The sequence below is a fragment of the Sphaeramia orbicularis genome, chromosome 15 (genome assembly GCF_902148855.1).
Source record: "Sphaeramia orbicularis chromosome 15, fSphaOr1.1, whole genome shotgun sequence".
Taxonomy (NCBI): domain Eukaryota; kingdom Metazoa; phylum Chordata; class Actinopteri; order Kurtiformes; family Apogonidae; genus Sphaeramia; species Sphaeramia orbicularis.
In genome coordinates this window covers 54,580,679-54,601,458 of record NC_043971.1, presented here as the reverse complement: position 1 = coordinate 54,601,458, position 20,780 = coordinate 54,580,679, and the positions used below count along the sequence as shown (strand labels likewise).

The following is a 20,780-nucleotide window of genomic DNA, read 5'->3' as shown; positions in this document are numbered from 1 at the left end:
CTACAATTGGAAAATGGTTTAATCTGGTGGAATACAGTAAAAATGTCAAATATCACTATTTTTTTTCTAAATGAGATGTTTACATTTCAGAATGTATGATTATATCGTGTAATGGCAGTGAGACTAAAGAACTTTGTTTTAATGAAAGTCAATAAGACGTTTATTGTCCATGAAGGAGTCCAAAGGGAGTATCTGACACTACATAAAAATACACATGCAATCCAATCAATTTTATTGCTAATCTTTGACAAATCCAAGACTCAAATCATCACCAATCAACTATTTATTATACGGAAAACAATAATTTTTTTGCTGCAACACAACCAAAATGATCGCCAAATAAAAAAAATAAAATAAAAAAGTTGAGAAAAATGTCCAAACATGCCTGAGGAGGGCATAAAGGTTAAACGGAACATCATGAACAAAAACAGACCAGTTTAACGAGCACAGACACACTCATTAAAGATTCAAGTATAATTATTACTTTGAAAATGAAGATAAAAACGGAATAAAACATTTAAAATACAGGTAATAATTGTAAAATGAAGAAATATACAATAAATATAATCTCTTTGTCATTGAATCTATTTTTTTTAAATCTCTTTTTTCAACTTTATTGAAAACATTTAAGTATACAGTACAAAAAATTTGAACAAACAACAAGATGTCAAAAGGGAAAAAGCATTTGAACATATAAGTTTAAGAAAATAATGAAAGATACAAAGCATAATATACAATTAATAGTATGAAAAAGTAAATAAATAAATAAAAATAACACATCTAACAAATATAAGTAAATAAATAAATAAATAAATACAACAGAGAGTTCAGTCAATATTAAATAATTGTTTTTAAATAGCCAGGGTGTTAGAGCTTTTATTATTATTATTATTATTATTATTATTATTATTATTATTATTATTATTATTATTATTATTATTATTATTAATATGGATAAATTCTAAAGATTTAATATAATTTTCAAATTCCAATAGGAAGATTTTAAAATTTGGGTGTGTTTTTTGTGTATTTATTTTATGTATATGAAATTTTCCAAATAAGATGAACAAATTTACAACAAATTCTAAATTGTGAATATCATGTTTAAAATCTGTAATTACATTTTGGGATGTTATAGTTATTTTATTTAGTATTACTTTTAGATATGATATATTTTTCAATTTTCGACCAGAAATTAAAAGAATGTCCACATAAAAAGAATATGTGTAGAGTATTTTCAGAGTAAGAATGACAAAAGCTACAGATTTCTTCCACATCAGAGAATTTGTCATTGAATCTATTTTTTTAAACAACTTTATTAACAACATTTGAGTATACAGTACAAAATTTTAAACAAATATCAAGATGTTAGAAGAGAAAAAGCATTTGAACATATAAGTTTAAGAAAATAATGCATACATTTAAAAATACACGGCATAAAATACAAATAATGATAATAAAGAAAAAGTAAATAAATAAATAATAAATCTGACAAATATAAATAAATACATGCAACAGACAGTTCAGTCAGTATTGAAAAATTGTTTTTAAATAGCCAATGTGTTAGTGGTTTTTTTTTTTTTTTTTTTTTTTTATAAATAAATTGTAAAGATTTAATATAATTTTCAAATTCTAATAGGAAGATTTTAAAATTTGGGTGTGTTGTATTATATTTGCTTTTATGTATATGAAATTTTCCAAATAATATGAATAAATTTACAATACATTCTAGATTGTTAGTATCATGTTTAAAATAAGTAATTACATTTTGGGATGTTATATTTATTTTATTGTTACTTTTAGATATGATATAATTTTCAATTTTGGACCAAAAATTAGAAGAGTGTTCTCATAAAAAGAAGAAGTGTAAAGTAGATTCACATTCAGATTATTTGTCATTGAATCTATTGTACTTTGTGGTTGGCTGGTCTGACGTCATCTGACGTATCGTGACGTCACTCAAACGATGCGGAAATTCAAGTCGCCGTGGAGAACGTAAACTAAAATCGAGTAACCTCCTTTAAAATCCTACAAAAGCCAGACTGTGGAGCAGAGGCAGGGGCAGAGGCAGCTGCAGAGGGACCTGGGAGCCCCAGGCCGGAGCCCACCGCCCACCTCCACCTTCTGTCGGCATGGACTCAACTTAAGCTAGCCGCTGGTGTTCCTGTCACTGTGGCCGTCACATCTGCCCCCGGTACCGACCCCGTGACCGTTCAATGGCCCGACGGGCTGTCTCCGTGCGGGTGGGTTCCTCTGCTGCATGCTCCAGGTGCTCACAGCTGCACGTTTGACTCCAGCACCGGAGCTTCTGTGGGTAAGTAGGCTGCAGGCCGAAGCCCATTGACAAACGGCTTCATTTAGTACATGCGGTGGTTGAAGCTCAATTGTACAAAGATTTGAATGTAATTGAAAAAGTACTTTGGTTTACAAGTCTATCATCGTCAATACGGCATGAATATAATAGATTTTAGGTGAAGCGGTTTTTGTCCAAATGTCCATTCTTCCAGCGGTGTCCCTGCTAACAGCCGTCCGCTCATAGTTGTGGTCCACCCGCTGAGCAGTGGCCAGCACCCACTGAGCTCCTGGAAAAGTCGATATTTTAGCCAAACATGGGCTGTTTTATCCATGATATGGATACCGAATGCACAAGTTTGTCCTTATAGTGTGCGAGAGTTTTGGAAGTAAGTATAAAGCCATGTGGCTTGAACATTCTAACCTGGGCTAGTGTTAAAATGGCGCATATGTGAAAGGAGTTCTGCTGTCCTGGCTGTTGGAGCAGACACAGCAGCAGCTTTAGACAGACATACCTGCCCACACAGACACCTACTACTGAGCAAACTGTGGACCAGCCCGTTTTTCTGTTGACACTTTCATTCAAAGTGTCTAACTGAAAAGAAAATGTATGACCGGAGCCCAGTCCTGTTCATCTGTCAGGGTCAGTGGAAGGGCTTCAACACCACATTCAAAGTCCAAACACTCCTCAGGTTCAGCGAGATTCACTGGCAAAGAAACACACATCTGTTACTTTGTTTTTGTCATATTAAACCTTAAAGACCCACAACTATTTTGCCACAACTTCAAAATTATTTTTTTTCTTTTCCAAGTGATTTATCACCATTTATTATAATATTATCCTCTGCATTTGGCATTTTTCAATGAAAATCAAGTGTTTTCCTGTTTGATTTTACTGATGATGTATACGCTCATAAAAGCTCAGAGGAATTTCAATGGTTATTTTATCAAAACAGACAAAACTCACTTTACATGATTTTTTTTTTTTTTTTTGTTAGCAGAAAATATCACCAACTGAGCCTAAAAACAAGCATTCACAACAACTGCATTTATCACACTACATCAGTTTTTATTAGTGAATCAAAGCTGCAGATGATCATAGTGTATGTAGGTTCATACATTTGCCTGAATTATTTAGACGTATTGGTGGGTTTAAATCAGGTATTTTTCTATATTTAATTTACAGATCATGAGGATGTTCATAAAAAGTCTGAGAAAATTCAAAGGTTATTCGATCAAATCAGGAAAAAATGAGGAAAAACTGACTTTTTAAACAAAATGTAGCATTAACTAAACATAAAAACAAGTGTCTCCATCCAGTGTCATTTATCAAACTTCATGGGTTTTACTGGTGAATTAATGTTGGAGAAGATGACGGTGTTTCCATGCGCACTGCAGAGCCTCTGAATGTCCAAATGGGTCATACCTGATGACCATCAAAACATGACAAACTGCATTTTGCACCAATTATTTTCATGTATTGGTAGGATTAGTGGATCAACAGTTATCAAATGTTTTAGCTCAGTAGATGCTTTCAGTTTGTGGTGGATGTTTGGGTCTTTATGAGTTAAGATAGCAACTCCTGCACATTCAGCCCTTAAACTGTGACGGTTGTGTCGACCTAATACTAACACTTTACATTTTCAACATGTTTTCAAACAATATTTCTGTAAGTTTACACAAATATGCAGGAGGTGTGCCTTTTTATGAATCTATTAGGAATCTAAAACTGAACTTTGTCCAATCAAAATAAAACTTTTAATTTTCTTTTGTTTATTTTAAAATAATTTGAAGAAGTGAATACACACTTGCAGATGTTTGAAAATTAAAAAAATGATCATTAGTAGATGGTTGTTGTGGGTTTTGCAGCCTATCATTAACATCACAAGTTTAGTTGATAGGGTTATGCAGTGCCGTGCAGGTCTGTTGCTGTTTATTTTCTGAGTCATATGAATGAAGCATGTCTTGAAGCGTCAGGCACAAGACGTAAAGGGTCTGGAAAAGCTCAGGGTCAGTGTTGAAAATGAAGGGTTTTTTAGAATCTGTGTAAACATTTGCTCCATTTGCTGTGCCAACTGTTACCATCAGCAGTTACTTGTGGTACCGCTTTCGGACCAGTGTCAGTTTTAGCCTCAGCTTCAGTTTTGACCCCTCGGCCAACATCTGGCCAAAGGAGTATTGTGATCGTTTTGTCGTCTGTCTGTCCATTTGTCCATCTCTCTGTCCATTCAATGACATAATCGCATTATCTGAAGCATGCATTGACATATCTGCACCAAATGTGTACTGTGGATGCATCTTGGCATGGAGCAGAAGAATACTGAAAATAGGTGACCTTGACCTACTTTTTCAAGGTCAAATGTCCTTGTGCAGTTCTAATATGAGTACTTTCAAATATAAATATGTATGTAATAAGTTTAATACAAAGACAATCTAATCTAAATTATAGGGCAGGAACTTTCAACAGAATCTTACACTATAATCCAACAGAGTGGAAGTGCTGCTGGGTCTTCTTGGTGATTATCCACACGTGCTTTTTGGAAACTTGTGGTGTGTCTGTCTATTTAGAGTCAAAAAAAAAAAAAAATCCGCATTAGCATGCTAGATTTCAAAATATGTTCCCAAGGCACACTGTAGGATTTGTGTACATAAAAAAAAAAAAAAAAAAAAACCTTGAGGGATCCTAAAGCTGAAGATTGATTAGTTGTTGCAGCTTTAGTTATGATTTTTCTAGTTAAATATTCTGAAACACTAAGACTCAGAGAAACATTTTGCTTAACTCACTTTTGAGGTGGAAAACCACATTTCAGCTTATTGATACTTTGCTGCTATTAATCCATTAAATATCAGCATGAGGAGTCAATAATAATTAGCTTTTAGTTAACACTTAAAGACCTAGAATTATTTTCTGACTCAACTAGACCTTATCAACATTTATTATATTATCCTCTGTATTTTGCATTTGTCAGTGGAATGCAGGTATTTGTATTTAATTTACTGATTGTGTGATGTTTATAAAACCTTTCAGTGGCTATTTTATCAAAACAGAGAAAACTCACTTTACGTGATTTTTTTTTTTTTTTTTTTTAAGCAAAAAATGTTATCAACTGAACATAAAAACAAGCATGTCCAACTGCTGCAATTATCAAACTACATCGGTTTTATTTGTGAATCAAAGTTGCAGAGGATGACAGTGTTTCCATATTCACTATGGAGCCTTTGAATGTCCAAATGGATCATATCTGATGCTGCTGAAAAACTGCGAAACTACATTTTGCCTGAATTATTTATATGTATCGATAGGATTAATGCTTCAAAAGTTATTAAAGATTTTAAATCAGTAGATGCGTCTGGTGGCCAGCGGCTGTCTGGGTTTTCGAGGGTTAATCTTATTCTTTAATAAACCCTGAACCTGATGCCGACACTGAAGAAGAAAACATTTCCCAGAATCCTCTTGATCCATGAGGAGACCCTGCTGAACCCAGGAACTGAGGAAGCAGCAGTGACGGCGGTAAGGGAACATTCAGCTTATTATGAATAATAATTTTAAAAGAGAACTAGAACACTGGGGACATCTGTTCGGCCGTGATATTTCTCTTATTCCCTTTCAGAGCAACAATGAATTGACAGACCAGATTACATGAACACAGGTGAGTTATCTAGTTATTTATGTATTCATGTTTATTTGCCTCACAAATGGGTTTTAAAGAATAACTAAACCCAGAATTGATGCAAAGTCCTCTCGTATCTGCTTCAATTCTTATTTTTCAAATGAAATGATTGTGTTTTTGAGGATCCAAAAAAGCTCCAAAAGTCCGTAGCAGTGGTTGAATTGTGTATTGTAGTCTGTTTCTATACATCCCTCTGGTATTTCATAACTATTACTACATTAATATTATTTCCTTGACAATAAGTGAACTATAGTTGATTGTTTCATTACTATAATATCATAAAATGATGCTTTTGTCAGTTTAGTTTAGTTTATTAGTTTGATCCCCATTGGCTGCTGCACACCACAGCAGCTCCTCTTCCTGGGGTCATTAACAACAGAAAAACAAAGCAGCACAATTTCCCGCAACTCACTCAACAAACAGGATGGACATGCACTCAACACAACGACACAAAACCAAAAATCGGCAACAGTACACAATACAAAACAATTACAATAGCAATAATAATACCAACAACAACAACAGAAAAAAAGAATAAATGAATAAACCCAAAACAAAAAACAGCTCCACAGCAAACAAAAGAAAAACAAACCGTCCAGATGATGTCACAGTAGGATGTGCAATAGCTCCGTTATTCTTGGGTAAATATGAAAATTCTCAATCTTTTAGAAAAACTAACTGCTTGAATTTCTGAAATTAAAAACTGGGGCAGTGTATTCCATGCCACTATTGCCCTACATTGCACACGAGCCTGTATTTGATTAGTCCTACAGGCAGGAACAGGAGACGTCTGTCCTCTGACTGACGTGTGGAATGTTGATACTGAAGACAGTCAGTTTACTGTAAAGGAGTTCAGGTGTTTTTATAATTATCATATTTCTAATAAATTTAACTAAAGAGTATCTAATTCTCTAAAAAATTCTCAGATGTCTTAAAAAAACTAAACTAAACTAAACTGTACAGAGCATACTATTTTTAGTCAACAGACTAAAAGATGTGGGGTTCTAATGACCGTCCTAAATTCAGTCAGTCTGTCTGTACTGTACTGTGGTTAGAAATTTTCAGCTGTGAGTGGCTTTCAGCTTCAGAAGAAGTCAGAAAAATTACAACGGCAATTATGTACAAGACATTTTCTGTGGGACCTCCAGGTCTACCCCAGTTTCACAAGTCAAGAGAGTAGCCTTTGTTGTAAAACTATTGAACTCTTGGACTAAATGTGATGTGAGGGCTGTGACTACAAAGACCGCACACCCAAACATCATGGATGTGACATTGGAACTGTCATTCTCCACAGTCTCTTCAGAACCAGATGATGCCCCTGCAGCTTCAGCATGACCAGACGGTACTGAGTTCCACCTGTTTTATACTGTTTCACCTGACTCTCTGCAATTGAAGTAAAATGTGTTTCGGATGCAGAGTTGTTGAGTTGTTTAATGTCTAACTAAATGTTTCTCTATGAACTTTTCCACAAAATGTGACTTTCTTGACTTATACAGGGTTCGTACGGGTGCTTGAAATCCTTGAAAATGCTTGAATTTCAGTGTTGTGTTTTCAAAGTCTGGAAGGTGCTTGAATTTTAGTTTAAGTGCTTGACAGTGCTTGCAATTATAACTGATGTGAGTCATTTATTTATTTTTAATACTAGCTCTGCTAGAGGGCAAGCCAAAGCTACTTACAGAGAGGTGATACATTTTGAAAAATAAAACTTTGTGTCAAAAAAGGAAATTAGCAGGTGCCTCAGGTCGACTCCAGGTAAATGTTTATCTTAATCTTTGGCTCTTTGTGAGTGTGTCTGAAAAACACCAAGTGGCTTCCCTTTTTTTGGATAAAACTTTGTGTTTTCCTTTAATTTCTAAACTTTTTGCTATTATGAAACATAACTTTAGATGTTTATAGCATAATACAATGTACATCATTGTGATAAAAAGTGAAAAAAACATTCATGAGTCTATGTATTCCTGTAGATATGTATTTTAAGATAAGGGGCTGTGCTGGAAAAATTTGAAAATGACACTTAAAAGTGCTTGAAAACTGCTCGACTTTGACCTTGAAAAATTTGTACGAACCCTGCTTATAGAATTGTCTTTGAAGTTGACAAACAACATATGTGTAAATAATGAGGCATTTTACACAGGATAAGCAAATTATTTGTCTGTCTCCATTAATGACCATTCATATTCTCAAGTTAAGTCTCAGGGGCACACCAGATGGATAGGAATTTGGTTCTATATTAAGCACTTTAAAGGGACTGTACATCCTAAAGCTATGACATCATACTGAGGGCGTGGCCAAAATGGGAAAAAGTGCTGAAAGTTTTTTTTTTGTGACTCTTTCTGTAGCTGGGCTTTAATGTTGCATGTTTGCTGCTGTCGGACAGGTCAGCTGACCCTCTACACCCCCACACCCCCACTACCACCGCCTCACCCTCCAGCCCACACACCCATCAGGTAATAAGCTGCTCTGCCATCTGTCAGAGCAGCTCATGATTTGCCGAAGGAGGCATGTCTACAGGCAGAAGGAAGATGGGGATTGGCTGGCAAGGGCCCTCGGATGGGAGGGGGGGGCGGAGACAAACAGCTGATTGATGAGAGATCTGAAGGAGGAGGAAGAGGAGGGGTGAGGAGAGGAAGAGGAGGAGCTGAGGAGTAAAGAGCTGAAGATGTAAATCCATGATGAGCCTGAACAAGTGTTCAGAGAGAGAGAGAGAGAAAGGGTGAGGGAGGATAAAACGAGGTTACCGTCTGACAGACAGAGAGAGGGAGCGAGAGAGTGACAAGACGAGAGAGAGCAGAAAAAGAGGTTACCACGGTAACTCCGGGGACGTCGCTGCAGCGGCGAGGACACCAGGACACACAGGTAAGGTTACAGCTGCTTTTTCTGTGAGCACACTGGCACATGTATGTGCATGTGTGTGGCTTTACAAGTGTGTGTGTTTATTGAGCAGTGCATGCTGGGAGGGGGGAAGAGGGTTGTTAGGTTGGGGCTGGGATGGGAGGGAGAATCCTATTAGCAGAGTCCAGGAAAAGTAGGGCTAACTGTGTGCTTATCAGTCTGAGCCTGAATGTGTTACTGTAAATGCGCACACACACACACACACACACACACACACACACACACACACACACACACACACACACACACACACACACACACACACACACACAACTACCTGCAGAGTGTCTATAAGTGTTTGTCAGTCCCTCTTTTTTGTCTGATCTCATAGGAGTTTTTTTGGCTCTTAGTATTCTCACAGTAGAACCACAACAGAAATGCAGTAGAAACCCGGTTGTATCAGCTGTGTGTGTGTGTGTGTGTGTGTGTGTGTGTGTGTGTGTGTGTGTGTGTTTGTGTGCAGTTACTCTTTAGTTCAGAGGTTGTAAACTGAGATCAGAGTTCAAAACGTCAGATAAAGACAGGTTCATGGTTTCATACACTACCTCTTGAACTCAGTTACAGTGACTTAAGTAGTGATTATCAATATTTCCAGAATATATTTTTAGAACGCTAGATTTGAGTATTTGTTTAATGTTGTTTATTTGTTTGGATGTAAAAACAACAAAAAAACCAAAACACATAATGAATTCATGTGATTTGGAATGAAAAGAAACATGAAAATGATAGTTTCAACAGAGAAAAAGATGCAACAACAGGGCAAGGCAAACATTATGTAAAAATAAAACAAAAAATAAGACAAAAGCATACGGACATAAAAGACACCACAAGATGAAAGGACACAGCAAGATGAAATTAATGTTCACCTTTATATTTTATTCCTGTTTATGTGAGAAATAAAGTTTATCATCATCATCAATGTAAAAAGTGACACACGACAAAAAGTGAGATGAAGTCAAGTGAGATGAAAATTACAAAAAAAAAAAACAGAACATGGCTAAACAAGGCAACAATGAACTAAAAAATGTTAAAATGTACACCTATAGTCTCTAATTTCATAATTTAATGCTTATTTACTAATTTCTCTGCAAAACTGCAGAGCAAGGAACATTTAAGAGGCAAACATTTCAAATGAACTTTATGTTGCAGAACCATTTGGGCTGTGTTTGGCCTTTCCTCCTGTCAGTCAGACATGTATTGACGCTGCTTGTTGCTGCTGTTGTTGTAAATGGATTGAAATATAAACCTGAGGTCAGCTTTCATTGGCCCGGGTTCTATTTCCCACTGTTAGGAGATGTTTCACTTTATCATGTCTTTTAGAAATCATATCACTTGTATGTGTGTGTCATTAGTTGTCATTAATTATTACTAGCCAAACAAATAGAGGGTCTGCACGTGACGTCACCACTAGCGGAAGTCACTGCGGTCCCGCCCACTGAGTGTCAGACAGAGGCAGATGAGTAGTGGCTTTGTCTTGAACACTGCGAAAACTTTAGAACAATCTAAAAATGGGGCAGAGCTGTTGTGCCATTGATCGCACAAATAGGTTTAAAAGCACTGGGAGCTCTGGTTTTAGCGGAGACCTAAAGCCACAGACAGAAGAAGCAGATGGATCGCTGCAATTCAGAGAAAGAACTGGAATCCAGACAACCAAACCTGGATCTGTGTCAGCTAACGTTCATTTGTGCTGTGTTCTGGTGTAAACTCATCCTTAAATTCCATCTGGTTTTGGCTAACGTTCCTTCTTAGTAAAGCTCTTCATGTTAGCATCTGTCATTTAGTTCTATGTTTCAGAACTGAATCGTTTGTGTGTTCAGTTGTGTGATTCTGAACCTTGTGCTCTACATGATTTGTAAACTAGCTTAAACTGAGGCTAACCTAGTTTTCCAGATCAGGGGCTCCTCTAGCACACAGCTGTTGGATCTGTGTTGGATCCAGTATTTGATGTGAACTCTCCTTAAATCTCCACAGTACCAGTAGATCATCCACTCACTTGGGTCAGTACTAAGGGTTCAACTCCAGTAAATCAGTAGTGAACTGTGAGCACTACTGCTGGGCCTTTACCGCCCAAATCACCAAAAAACAAACTCCGTCTGCACTGACACAAAACCTCCAAAACAATAGTATGTTGAATGAAAGCACTCACCAGCTGGAATCCTCTAATGAACCAGGACCAGGATGGACACAACTCTGGGTCTGTTGGATGCTTTCAGCCTTTGCATTGGGGATTTTCCCGGCGTTGAACTCAGGTTCATGTAAATGTCAGGATAGGTGATTTCTGTCCCAGATCAGTGTTGGTAGAACACTGGTTGTTTGGTAGCTTGGATGGATCCATGTCCAGTCCAGTTGTCTTTAATTTCATATTCCACAGTTTTCTGCTCTGGCTGGAGTTACTGCTATACTCCGCCATGTTGAGCCGCTTTGTTTTTGCCGCTCAGTCTGACTGAGAGGGGCGTGGCCTGGGGGCGTGGCCTGGGGGGAAGTGACGGATGTGCATTCCCTCTATACAAGGGAGTTTGGCTTTAAATAGATATAGATGTTCACAAGAGGCTCAGGTTGCATGTGTCCAAAATGATGTAGATAAGTAAAGACAAATGAAATAGACTGTGACTGAAGCATTTAAAGATGTCTCTAAATGCAACATCACATTTTTTTGTGTAAGCATGTCATTTCCAGGTTTTAGGGAGTTGGTGCTCATATGAGCTGGGGTTTTAATGAGCCTCGTACTCCACATTACAGCAAGTTCTGTTCTGTCTAGCCCTTGAAATGTCCCTTAAATGTACGTCTTTATGATGGTGGTCAAACCCATAGATGGATACTGTATACCTGCAGGCTTTTCACTCCTGTTATAAAGCTTTGGTGCAGCACTCCTGTCATGCAGGGCAGAACGGAAGCTGAATTAATTATTAATCAATAAGTTAAAACTATTAATCAATAATTAATCAATCAATGTGGAGAGGATACAAATTAAAATGACTCTTAAGTTAATCCCCACTGGACTTCTTTTAACAAGTTTTTTAAAATTGTTTATTACCTCCCTTAGCTTCTCTTCATGTTTGTGCACAAATATGGTAATGATTATTACAGATTTACAGATTCTTTCTTGAAAAAAATTTTTTTTTTCTTGTGAAAGGACACCTAAATCTGTTAGCCGTGCACATCAGTCTCCCATAAACTTGCATGAACTTCCACATGCTGTGGTAGTCGTGGAGTAGAACCTACACATCCCACATCCCCTGAACCACAAAAAGAGTGCTTAAACTTTCCCCCCAGAAAACTCTGTACATGTGTCAGGGATGTTTTTTGTGTCATTGATTCACTCAGGATGTATCGAGAGAATGGTAAAATGTGAGTGCGCCTCTGATTGAAAAGTATGCATCAGGTACAATATGGAATGGAATGAGATCATAAAAAAACTCCCTGATTAAGGCAGCAACATGATAAAGTGGAAAAAAAAGTGCATGCACAACAATACAGAAAATGCTAATGGTGATAAAACTCTGTAGGCTATAAACATATTTACATATGAAGTAGAACTGCTTTAACTCAGACAGTACAGATGGGAGACGAACACAGAAGACGTACTTTGTTGTGTTGTACAGTCTGACTGCCATTGGGATGAACGACCTGCAGTAGAGCTCCTACCTCCGCTGTGGGTGTATCAGTCTGCCACTGGAGCAGCGGCTCAGAACCTCCACGGTCTGATGCAGCAGGTCAGAGGTGGTGTAAATGATGGATGACAGCTTTGCTAATATTCTCCTCTCACCCATCTCCATGATGTCCAGCCCAGGACAGAGTTGGCCCTCCTGTCCAACTTGTTCAGTCTCCTGGTTCTACCTTCTGGCCAAGCAGACCACAGTGTAGTGGATCGCGGAGGCTACCACAGCTGTTAAAGGTCCATAGTAGAGGTCTGTGCACTCCAGATGACCTCAGTGTCCTCAAAAAGTGAAGGTGACTTTGGCCCTTTTAGTACAGGACATCTGCATTATGTGTCCAGTCCAGTTTATTGTTTAGGTGAACACCCAGGTACCTAAAACTGCCCACCTGCTCAATATCCGAGCTCTGGAAGTTCATCAGTATAAGGGTTAGTGGTCTTCTGTGGAAGTCACTCACCATTACCTTTGTGTAGCTGGTGTTTCAGGACAGGTGATTGCGTTCACACCAATCCACAAAGTCCCTGATGAATGACCGACACTCCAACTTGTTCCCCTCAGACACACAGCCAACCATTGGAGAACCTCTAGAGATGATAGCTGCTGGTGTTGTAGGGAAAGTCAGGGGTATAGAGGGTGAAGAAGAATGGTGAGACCCCCGTCCCCTGAGGGAACCTCATGCTACAACCTCAGACACACAGTTCTGCAGTGACACATACTGTGGCCTGTTGGTTTGGTGGTAGATGCACCTGGGCCTCTATCCACCCATGCCCCCTCCAGTTTTCCTCGTAGCAGCACTGGCTGGATGACATCAAGATGCATAATTTCTATCATCTTTGCATTCATAAAAAACATTTCATTTATTGATAATAATATGTCTTTACTAGCCCCATGGTAGACAGTATATAGGGATATAGTGGTTCCTGAGCATAATTGGTGGCTACTTTGGTGTTTTTTCACCAAACTTGCTGCAATTTATCAGTCCTATCAGTATCTCTAAATTGAATCTAACATATACCACAAATGCCACATTTCAATTTTCTTAAGCCTGGTGGAACATTAACTGATAACAGCTGTGATCCAATAGCTCAGATTTTTTTTTTCCAAGAAAAACTTGTGGCCAGTAATTTAATATTTACTGTCTTCTGTCTCAGCTCAAGGTCATTTCCACTACTGTCAGTTTTGCACAAATATAAAGAAGCTTTGGCAACTAAGGCTGAAGTTTGTTTATAAATCTTAATCTGTACCATCAAGAGGAAAGTTGGGGTAGTTTAAAAGCCTTTTTTTTAAGTCACAAAGAAACCGCATGAATCAGATACTGAGTTGCAATACAAAGGAAAGAAATACGAAGTCAAGTAAAAATAGCACTAAAGTTAAAAAAAAACAAAACAAAACCAATAAATCATCAGATAAGGTATCCATTGAGCACCATAACATCTTTATGTCTTGTGTTGCATCAAATTGCATTGTGTCCTCATCAAATTGTGCCAAGCCGTGCTGCATCACAGTATCATATCACATTGGTAGTCGTTTTATATATATCTGAAATGTGACGGATTATTTACAGATCATTTACATTTAGAAGTGTATCACACTGGCCTTAGGCCTCTTACAATGACATAATCTCCTTGTCACAGTTATTTGAACAAACCACAATGGTTTTGCATAAGGTTGATGATGCTCTTGAACACCTATAAAAAAACATCTACATAAAACTTGTTAATACTGCAGTGCTTGATAGTTCTCCAGCATCACTGGGAAAAAATTCCACAATTACCTCTCAGCATATTCTAATTCAAGTTGTCTCAGAGGACATGAGACTGAGGCGTCCATTCCTTTCCTGTGTTTTCAAGCTGTAGAAATTCTACTCCATGACAGTTTTCTAATCCCAGGTGTTTACAGACAAGTAGGAAGGTTAAATACTTGAGTGACAGCTGTTTACCCTTTGCCATCAGATTCTGTCAGACATCAGCTGCCCATGATTCTACTACTCTACCCTACTGTATTTCAACATTGTCAGGAAAACGATGCTTAATTTTTCCGTAACAGTTTGAAATGTCATCAGGTTCATCTATATTCACAGTCAGGTCCATATATAGTTGTACATTGATACAAATTTTGTAAGTTTGCCTCTTTATGCCACTACAGTGGGTTTGAAATGAAACAATCAGGAAGCGTGGAATTCCAGCTTTAACTCGAGGGGTTCAACAAATATCAAATATTCTACTAACCAGGTATCACCAAATGCTGAGAGTAAATGGAGTCAGCCAAAACAATGAAGACAATGAGCTAACTCCTGTTGGTGCTAAAAAATCTGTAAAATAGAATCAAACCAAGGAGTGATAATTCTGACGGAGGCTCACGGCTGTGTATCATTATTGAGAATATCTACACATCTCTGAGTTGGGGCCATGATTGATCATGTTTATATGTCAGCCCTGTAATAAACTGGTGAGAAGTTCTGGGTGTTCCCAGATCTATTATAATTATCATAGAAACGTTGGTTTCAGTTATTGTTGTTCACCATGTATCAGATCATCCAGACATTTAATCTTGTCTAGTAAAGATTTATGCAAATCAGTTGAACTGTGCAAGTTCAGTTTTTAGAAATTACTCTACAAAGTTAAAAAATGAAACTAAATTTGCAGCTCATTTTGGTAAATTACATCAGCATTATAAAAAACATTTCTGTGTATATATAAATTGTAATCAGTCAGGCCTTCATGAGTTCAGATCGTGGAGGTGGAGGTTTACATTGACTTTAAATGACCACCACCTGATTTTTTTCCCTAAAAGAAATGGCATACAGTTCTAGTTATCCTTTCTACATCTTATGTTTTATACAACATACACAAGACTAGCATTCATTATATGGACCTTAACCCCCAATGGAAGGAAGTAACATGCTGGTTGAATGTGTTGGCTGGGTATGGCATGGATGCACTCGATCAGAGCTGTCAGATCAGGGCTGGCTGGGATCTTATCTTCTGTGTGCTTGATTTCCTGGAGCCTCTTGTGTTTTCATGTGACTTGAGGCTCTCCTCATGATCTAAACGCCTGACCTTTATCAGTCCAACCAAACAGCACAGCAGCTTATTTCACATCCTGATTAATTGCAACATGTTTACCACAAACTGAAACTGCAGTTAAATATAAAATTGAAAAACAGAATGCATTAGTGCAACGTGTGAAAATAGCAAATAGAGCATGATGTGAAGATTGGTGAATTGGTATCCACGAAGCATCTTTTTTTCTGTCATTTAGCCAGCAGATCAGACTGGTTGTAGTTTTTTAACTTGAACACATCCAAGCTGCTTTTCCAAATCTATTAATAGACGAATCAAACTCACTACTTAGTTCCTACTTGACCACATGTTCCTACCAAGGACAGAAGAAAGTGGAATTACCATGACTGCTCACCTGTTCTGATAATAAGCAGACAAGTGTTATTAAAGGATTAAGATCTGGTACTGCATATATTTGTTTACATCGATTCTTGGCAGATTGAAAAAGAAAGTGATCTCCCTCTACATTAGGGGTTTAGCAAAGTTTCAGGAATAATTTCCAAACATTCTAGACACCTGTGATGCATACCATATGACCAGGAAGCAGATAGTGTTGATGGACACATGAGTTTTTGCAAACAGCTTGCCTGTTGTGAAAGTAGTCAGTAGTGTCAGGATGAATTACAGAATTGAACTATACAATGTCCACTAAGCGAAAAAGACAGAACCATCTGTAATTTAGTATCCATGTTGAATTTACACCTGGTAGTAAAGGCTAATGCAGTATTGTCCTCTGGAATGGGTCATGTGAAAGAGCCAAATCAGATGGAAGTCTCCATTTTTGTCTGTACACTTTACAATGCAAACCTGGAGTTTCCAAATTAAAACAGGGTCAGCAGTATTTCCAAAGTTTCTTGGGACTTTAGACTTTTGATTTTGTACAGGAAAATATAGGGCACAACCAAAACTCTTATTCTTTCCAGATCGCTTGTCTTTATCTCTTCTCTTTAAGTAAGTTTTGCTTGAAATCTTAACTTATTCAGATTTTTTTTTCCTATTTCAACTTTAAATTAGGTGTTTTTTAGGATCCCTAAGAAACACCTCATTCAAAGGGGTTTTTATTACCCTTAAAAAAGTGACCTCTGGTAATACTGTTCACCCTATTTTAATTTGGAAACTCCAGTGTTGCATAGTAAGGTGGACAGACAAAATTCAATTCAGTTCAGTTTTATTTGCAGAGCCCTATATCACAACGAGGTTGCCTCACAGGGATTTACAGAATTAGTTGGATATGAAAACAAACAACAGTCAAAAAAAACAGTATGAAGGAAATGGATCAATGGAGACTTGGAAATGGATGAAAATAGAGACTTCTGTCTGATTCAGCTCTTTCACATGACCCATTCCAGAAGACAACACCACATTAACTTTGACCACCAGCTGTTAATTCAACATGGATACTAAATTACAGATGATTCTGTCTTTGTCTCATAGTGGACATTGTACAGTTAAATTCTGCAATTTATCGCCTTTATAATTTTTTTTTCCTGATTTGGTAAAGTATGGGGTTAGAAGGAGGTGTTGTTAGGTCTTGAAGAAAATGTTTTAAAATGTTTTTGATTAAAGTAGAGGGTTAACTGCTTAACTAGTGTAATATAATCTTAATTTATGTTTCTTCTTCTTTTTGTAGGTTGAAGAGATGACAAGCAGATGCTGCACAGTCCCACACTATTTGTGCAAAGGATCCCTTGACACCCTGATAACTAGAACAATTTCAAAGTCCCTGATGAGGGTCAAAGTCCACAGAAAAGGAACATACAGTCGTTACGCACTTTGTTACTAGGATGTCTCAGGCAGGTAAAGTCCTTCACCTCTATGTTGAGGTGAGGTCTGTTGCTGAAGAAGACAGGACAGCACAGCAAAGAGGACCTAATGGGAATGGTCACCTGATGCTTCAGTGCCCTGATGTTCTTCCTCACTCCCAGAGAAGCTCAGTCCACTCTAGCCCCAGCCGCAGTCCTGATCTTTCCCCAGTTACACGACACCATACTGGAGATGACGGTCACAGCTTAACCCCATCCAAGTGCTCCTCTAGACACTCAGTCAGCTTCCAACTCCAAAACCCTGATGCTGCAGGGTGTCCCCCCCAAGTCCACCGGCAAGATGTATTGTATGATAACCTTGGTCAGTTACTTGAAGTGCTCTCTCCTGGAACCACCAGTTCTGGCCATCATGTTCCACTGGCATACACCCATTCCACTGATATGGATCTTTACCATGGGAGAGTGTGTGTCTCTCCATCTTCTGCTTCTGGGCAGCTGACTGTTCCTTCCACAGCTACTAGCACCAGAAGATATGAAGTGGATGATGAGGAGGGGAAAACATCTGTGGTGACCTTTGGCTATGTAGAAAAAGCCAATGTTCATAGCATGAGCAACCGACGTACCTCTCTGTGCCATAATGAGTTGGAGAACCCATTGAACAGAATGGAAGGGCAGTCTGTACACCTCAGAAAGAGGCTCAGTGACCCAGTGTGGTACAATGGTCAGGAACTGCAGGGTGACCCTTACTCAGGTCACCACTACCCATCACAGCATGAGTCTCCACGGGCCTCACCTTATCTACAGAGGGCCACACTGGATGCAGTAGCTAAAGATGCCACCTATAGGGCCTTGGAGGAATTTGGATCACCAGAACTACAGCGCAGATTTGCAGGTCATTGCCCAGATAATTACAGTCCAGTCCTTCCACGGCACTACCAGTCTTCTCGCTGCAGGTCATGGTCGGGGTCTCCTGTTCTGCCTCGCAACACCTTCACTCTGCCGTCAAAGACCCAGCTCCTGGAGTTGGACAGGGGTCTTAGTCGTAGCTCAGTGAATGGGTTACCCAGAAGTCCTGCCTCTGACCAGCTGTATGCCCAGACAAAGGGTTCCACCAGTTCGGTGGCTCCACCTGTTTCCCCTCATGGATTACCTCAGAATAGGCACAGGCAGTGGGTAGGGGACGAGAGCCCGAGGTTGTCCAAAGCATTCCAACCAACTTTACCCACAGGGAGACCCACAGACATCCAGCATGATATTCCAAACATCCGAGTCACCCCAAGCAACCAGCCCAAAACTTCTTCCCTATCTAGAGGGAACAACCAACACAGTATTAATAGCTGCAATACTAACATTACCAACACCAGTCATAATGCTAACACTTATAATGTTAATGATAACTCCAATTTAACTAAGACCCACTGTAGACAATCACGCTGCAGTAGCAGAAGTAGTGATGTTATCAGTCCCACTAATGGCAGGAGAAGTGTCTCCCCATCCTCAAACTTAGAAGTGGCTTGCAAGTTAGCAGTGGAGGCCGCCAAAATGTCCAGCATTTTCGCGGACAGACACACCTCCTCCCCAACACCTTCCCAAGTTGAGTCCCTTTCCTCAGACAATCCTAAGACAAGAGGAATGTCACCAAGATTATTCCAGCCATATGCCACTCATTATGGGCCAAGCCCACCTGAGCCTCTTCACGCAGACAGCCAGAACCACAGCTGGAATTCAGACAAACCAAAACCACAAACCCAACCAGGACGCATCTCACCTCTGCTATCTAGGAAAGGCATCTCTTCACCAGCATCTCCAGCCTTACCAGCAAGGTTACAACATCCAGATCCCTCACAGTCCCCGGTACTGGACCCTCGGCTACAACATAGTCCATCTCCCAGTAAGGACATGTCTACTCTGCATCGTTATCAGCCACCTCAGTACACTGGAAACCATGAATCTGATAGCTCAGATTGGAGGAAGAATGATCACGTCTTTGATAGATCCCTCAAAGATAGCCCTGAACTATCCAGGAGAGTCATCTCTGGCCAACATACCCAGGCCATACCTGTGAGCTGGACCTCCAGGCACCAAGAGTGGAGGGAGGCTAACCCAGTCCAGAACCGGGATGAATTCTGTGAACAAACTTACAGATTTTCAGCTACTAGAGTTTCTAATTCAAGAAAAGATGAATGTGCAACAAAGAAGAGAGGAGACAAAGGGACCAAGGCATCCATCCAGGGATATCAGACGCTGGCGGTGGATGTGGCAGAGAATCAGAGGGCGGAGGTTTGCGATTACAGCGGGGCTGCTCGGTCTTCCTCTCAGAGCTCCAGTGGAGTAACAGGCAGTTTGGGAGACGGTTCCCATGTGGACAGAAATGACACACTGTCACCTGAAACCTCCAGCCAGTCAAGTCATGATACACCGAACAGCATTTCAGGGATACAGGTTGGACAAGAGAGCGATGCATATTTGGTTGTATGTGAATACATATGTGTGCATGAGATTAAGTCTGTGTTCCAAACTCGACAGGAAGTTGTCTAATCAGTTCAGGACATGTTTGTTCATTTAACTAAATAAAAATTATACACAACATAAATCCAAATCTTCTGTTTGAATATCCTATACTGACTATTTTTTCACTGAACAAACACCTTGAAGGAATTTCTTAAAATTTTGAAAAAAAAAAAAAAAAGGAACTCCGTAATGGTGCCAGAATAGTGTATCCATCTGAATTACAGACTGTTGTTTAATTGTCCTTGTGAGTGCTGCATACTCATAATATTTAAATGTTTTAATTTCTGTTCTTCTTAGCATTAGTTTAGGTTGAATTTTTGCACAAGTGTGTTAGAGGTTTTTCAGAGATTTAAAAAAACAAAATTAAAAAAACAACTTAGACATTAAATATCACAATATGGATTAAAAAATATATTTCTCCATTTTTGCAGTTTTTTGTCCTATATCAAAAACTTTAAAAACCCACTGAATAATTGCTTTCTGTTGTCCTTGTATAGTTGGGTGGTGATTTGACGTCAATTCCGTCCTCACGATCACAGAAGATTGCCAAAGCCAAGTGGGAGTTTTTGTTTGGAGGGCAGACAGAGGAGAGTCGCTGCAGTAAAGGTACTTTTAAACTACTGCTGATGACTGCTTTAGTTTATATTGACCATATTAATTAGTTTAGAATTTTGTAATCCCTAAAATTCCTATAACAGATACAAAACATAGAATAAATCAGCCAGGTGATATAGGTAATTCAAAGCTACAAAGAAAAAATGTGTTCTCACAAAAAAAAAAATCACACAATAAAGGATTTAGTAGTTAACAGCCTCCGTACTACTGTCATAGTGTTTGCATTATGAACAGAAATAGCATCAGCATTAGTGGTAGTAGTAGTTGTAGTCATGGTGTTTTCTCTTGTATCATTTCAAGTGCCAGAGAAATAAACAA

The 20,780-nt window shown here is 38.6% G+C and overlaps 1 protein-coding gene across 2 annotated transcripts in view; it reads left to right on the top strand.

Annotated features, from left to right (window-relative positions):
• The first annotated feature begins 2,119 nt into the window (after positions 1 to 2,119).
• psda (pleckstrin and Sec7 domain containing a) overlaps positions 2,120 to 20,780 on the top strand; it is a 74,041-nt gene continuing 55,380 nt past the window's right edge. Inside the window, exons 1-3 of one of the 2 annotated variants that reach the window (XM_030156115.1) lie at positions 8,597 to 8,819; positions 17,204 to 19,778; positions 20,345 to 20,453. In XM_030156115.1, the coding sequence (XP_030011975.1) occupies positions 17,358 to 19,778; positions 20,345 to 20,453 (2,530 nt within the window). In that variant the 5' untranslated portion in view covers positions 8,597 to 8,819; positions 17,204 to 17,357. Of the gene's footprint in view, positions 2,315 to 8,596; positions 8,820 to 17,203; positions 19,779 to 20,344; positions 20,454 to 20,780 lie in introns of those variants that run through there. The other variant, XM_030156116.1, reaches the window with a different exon arrangement.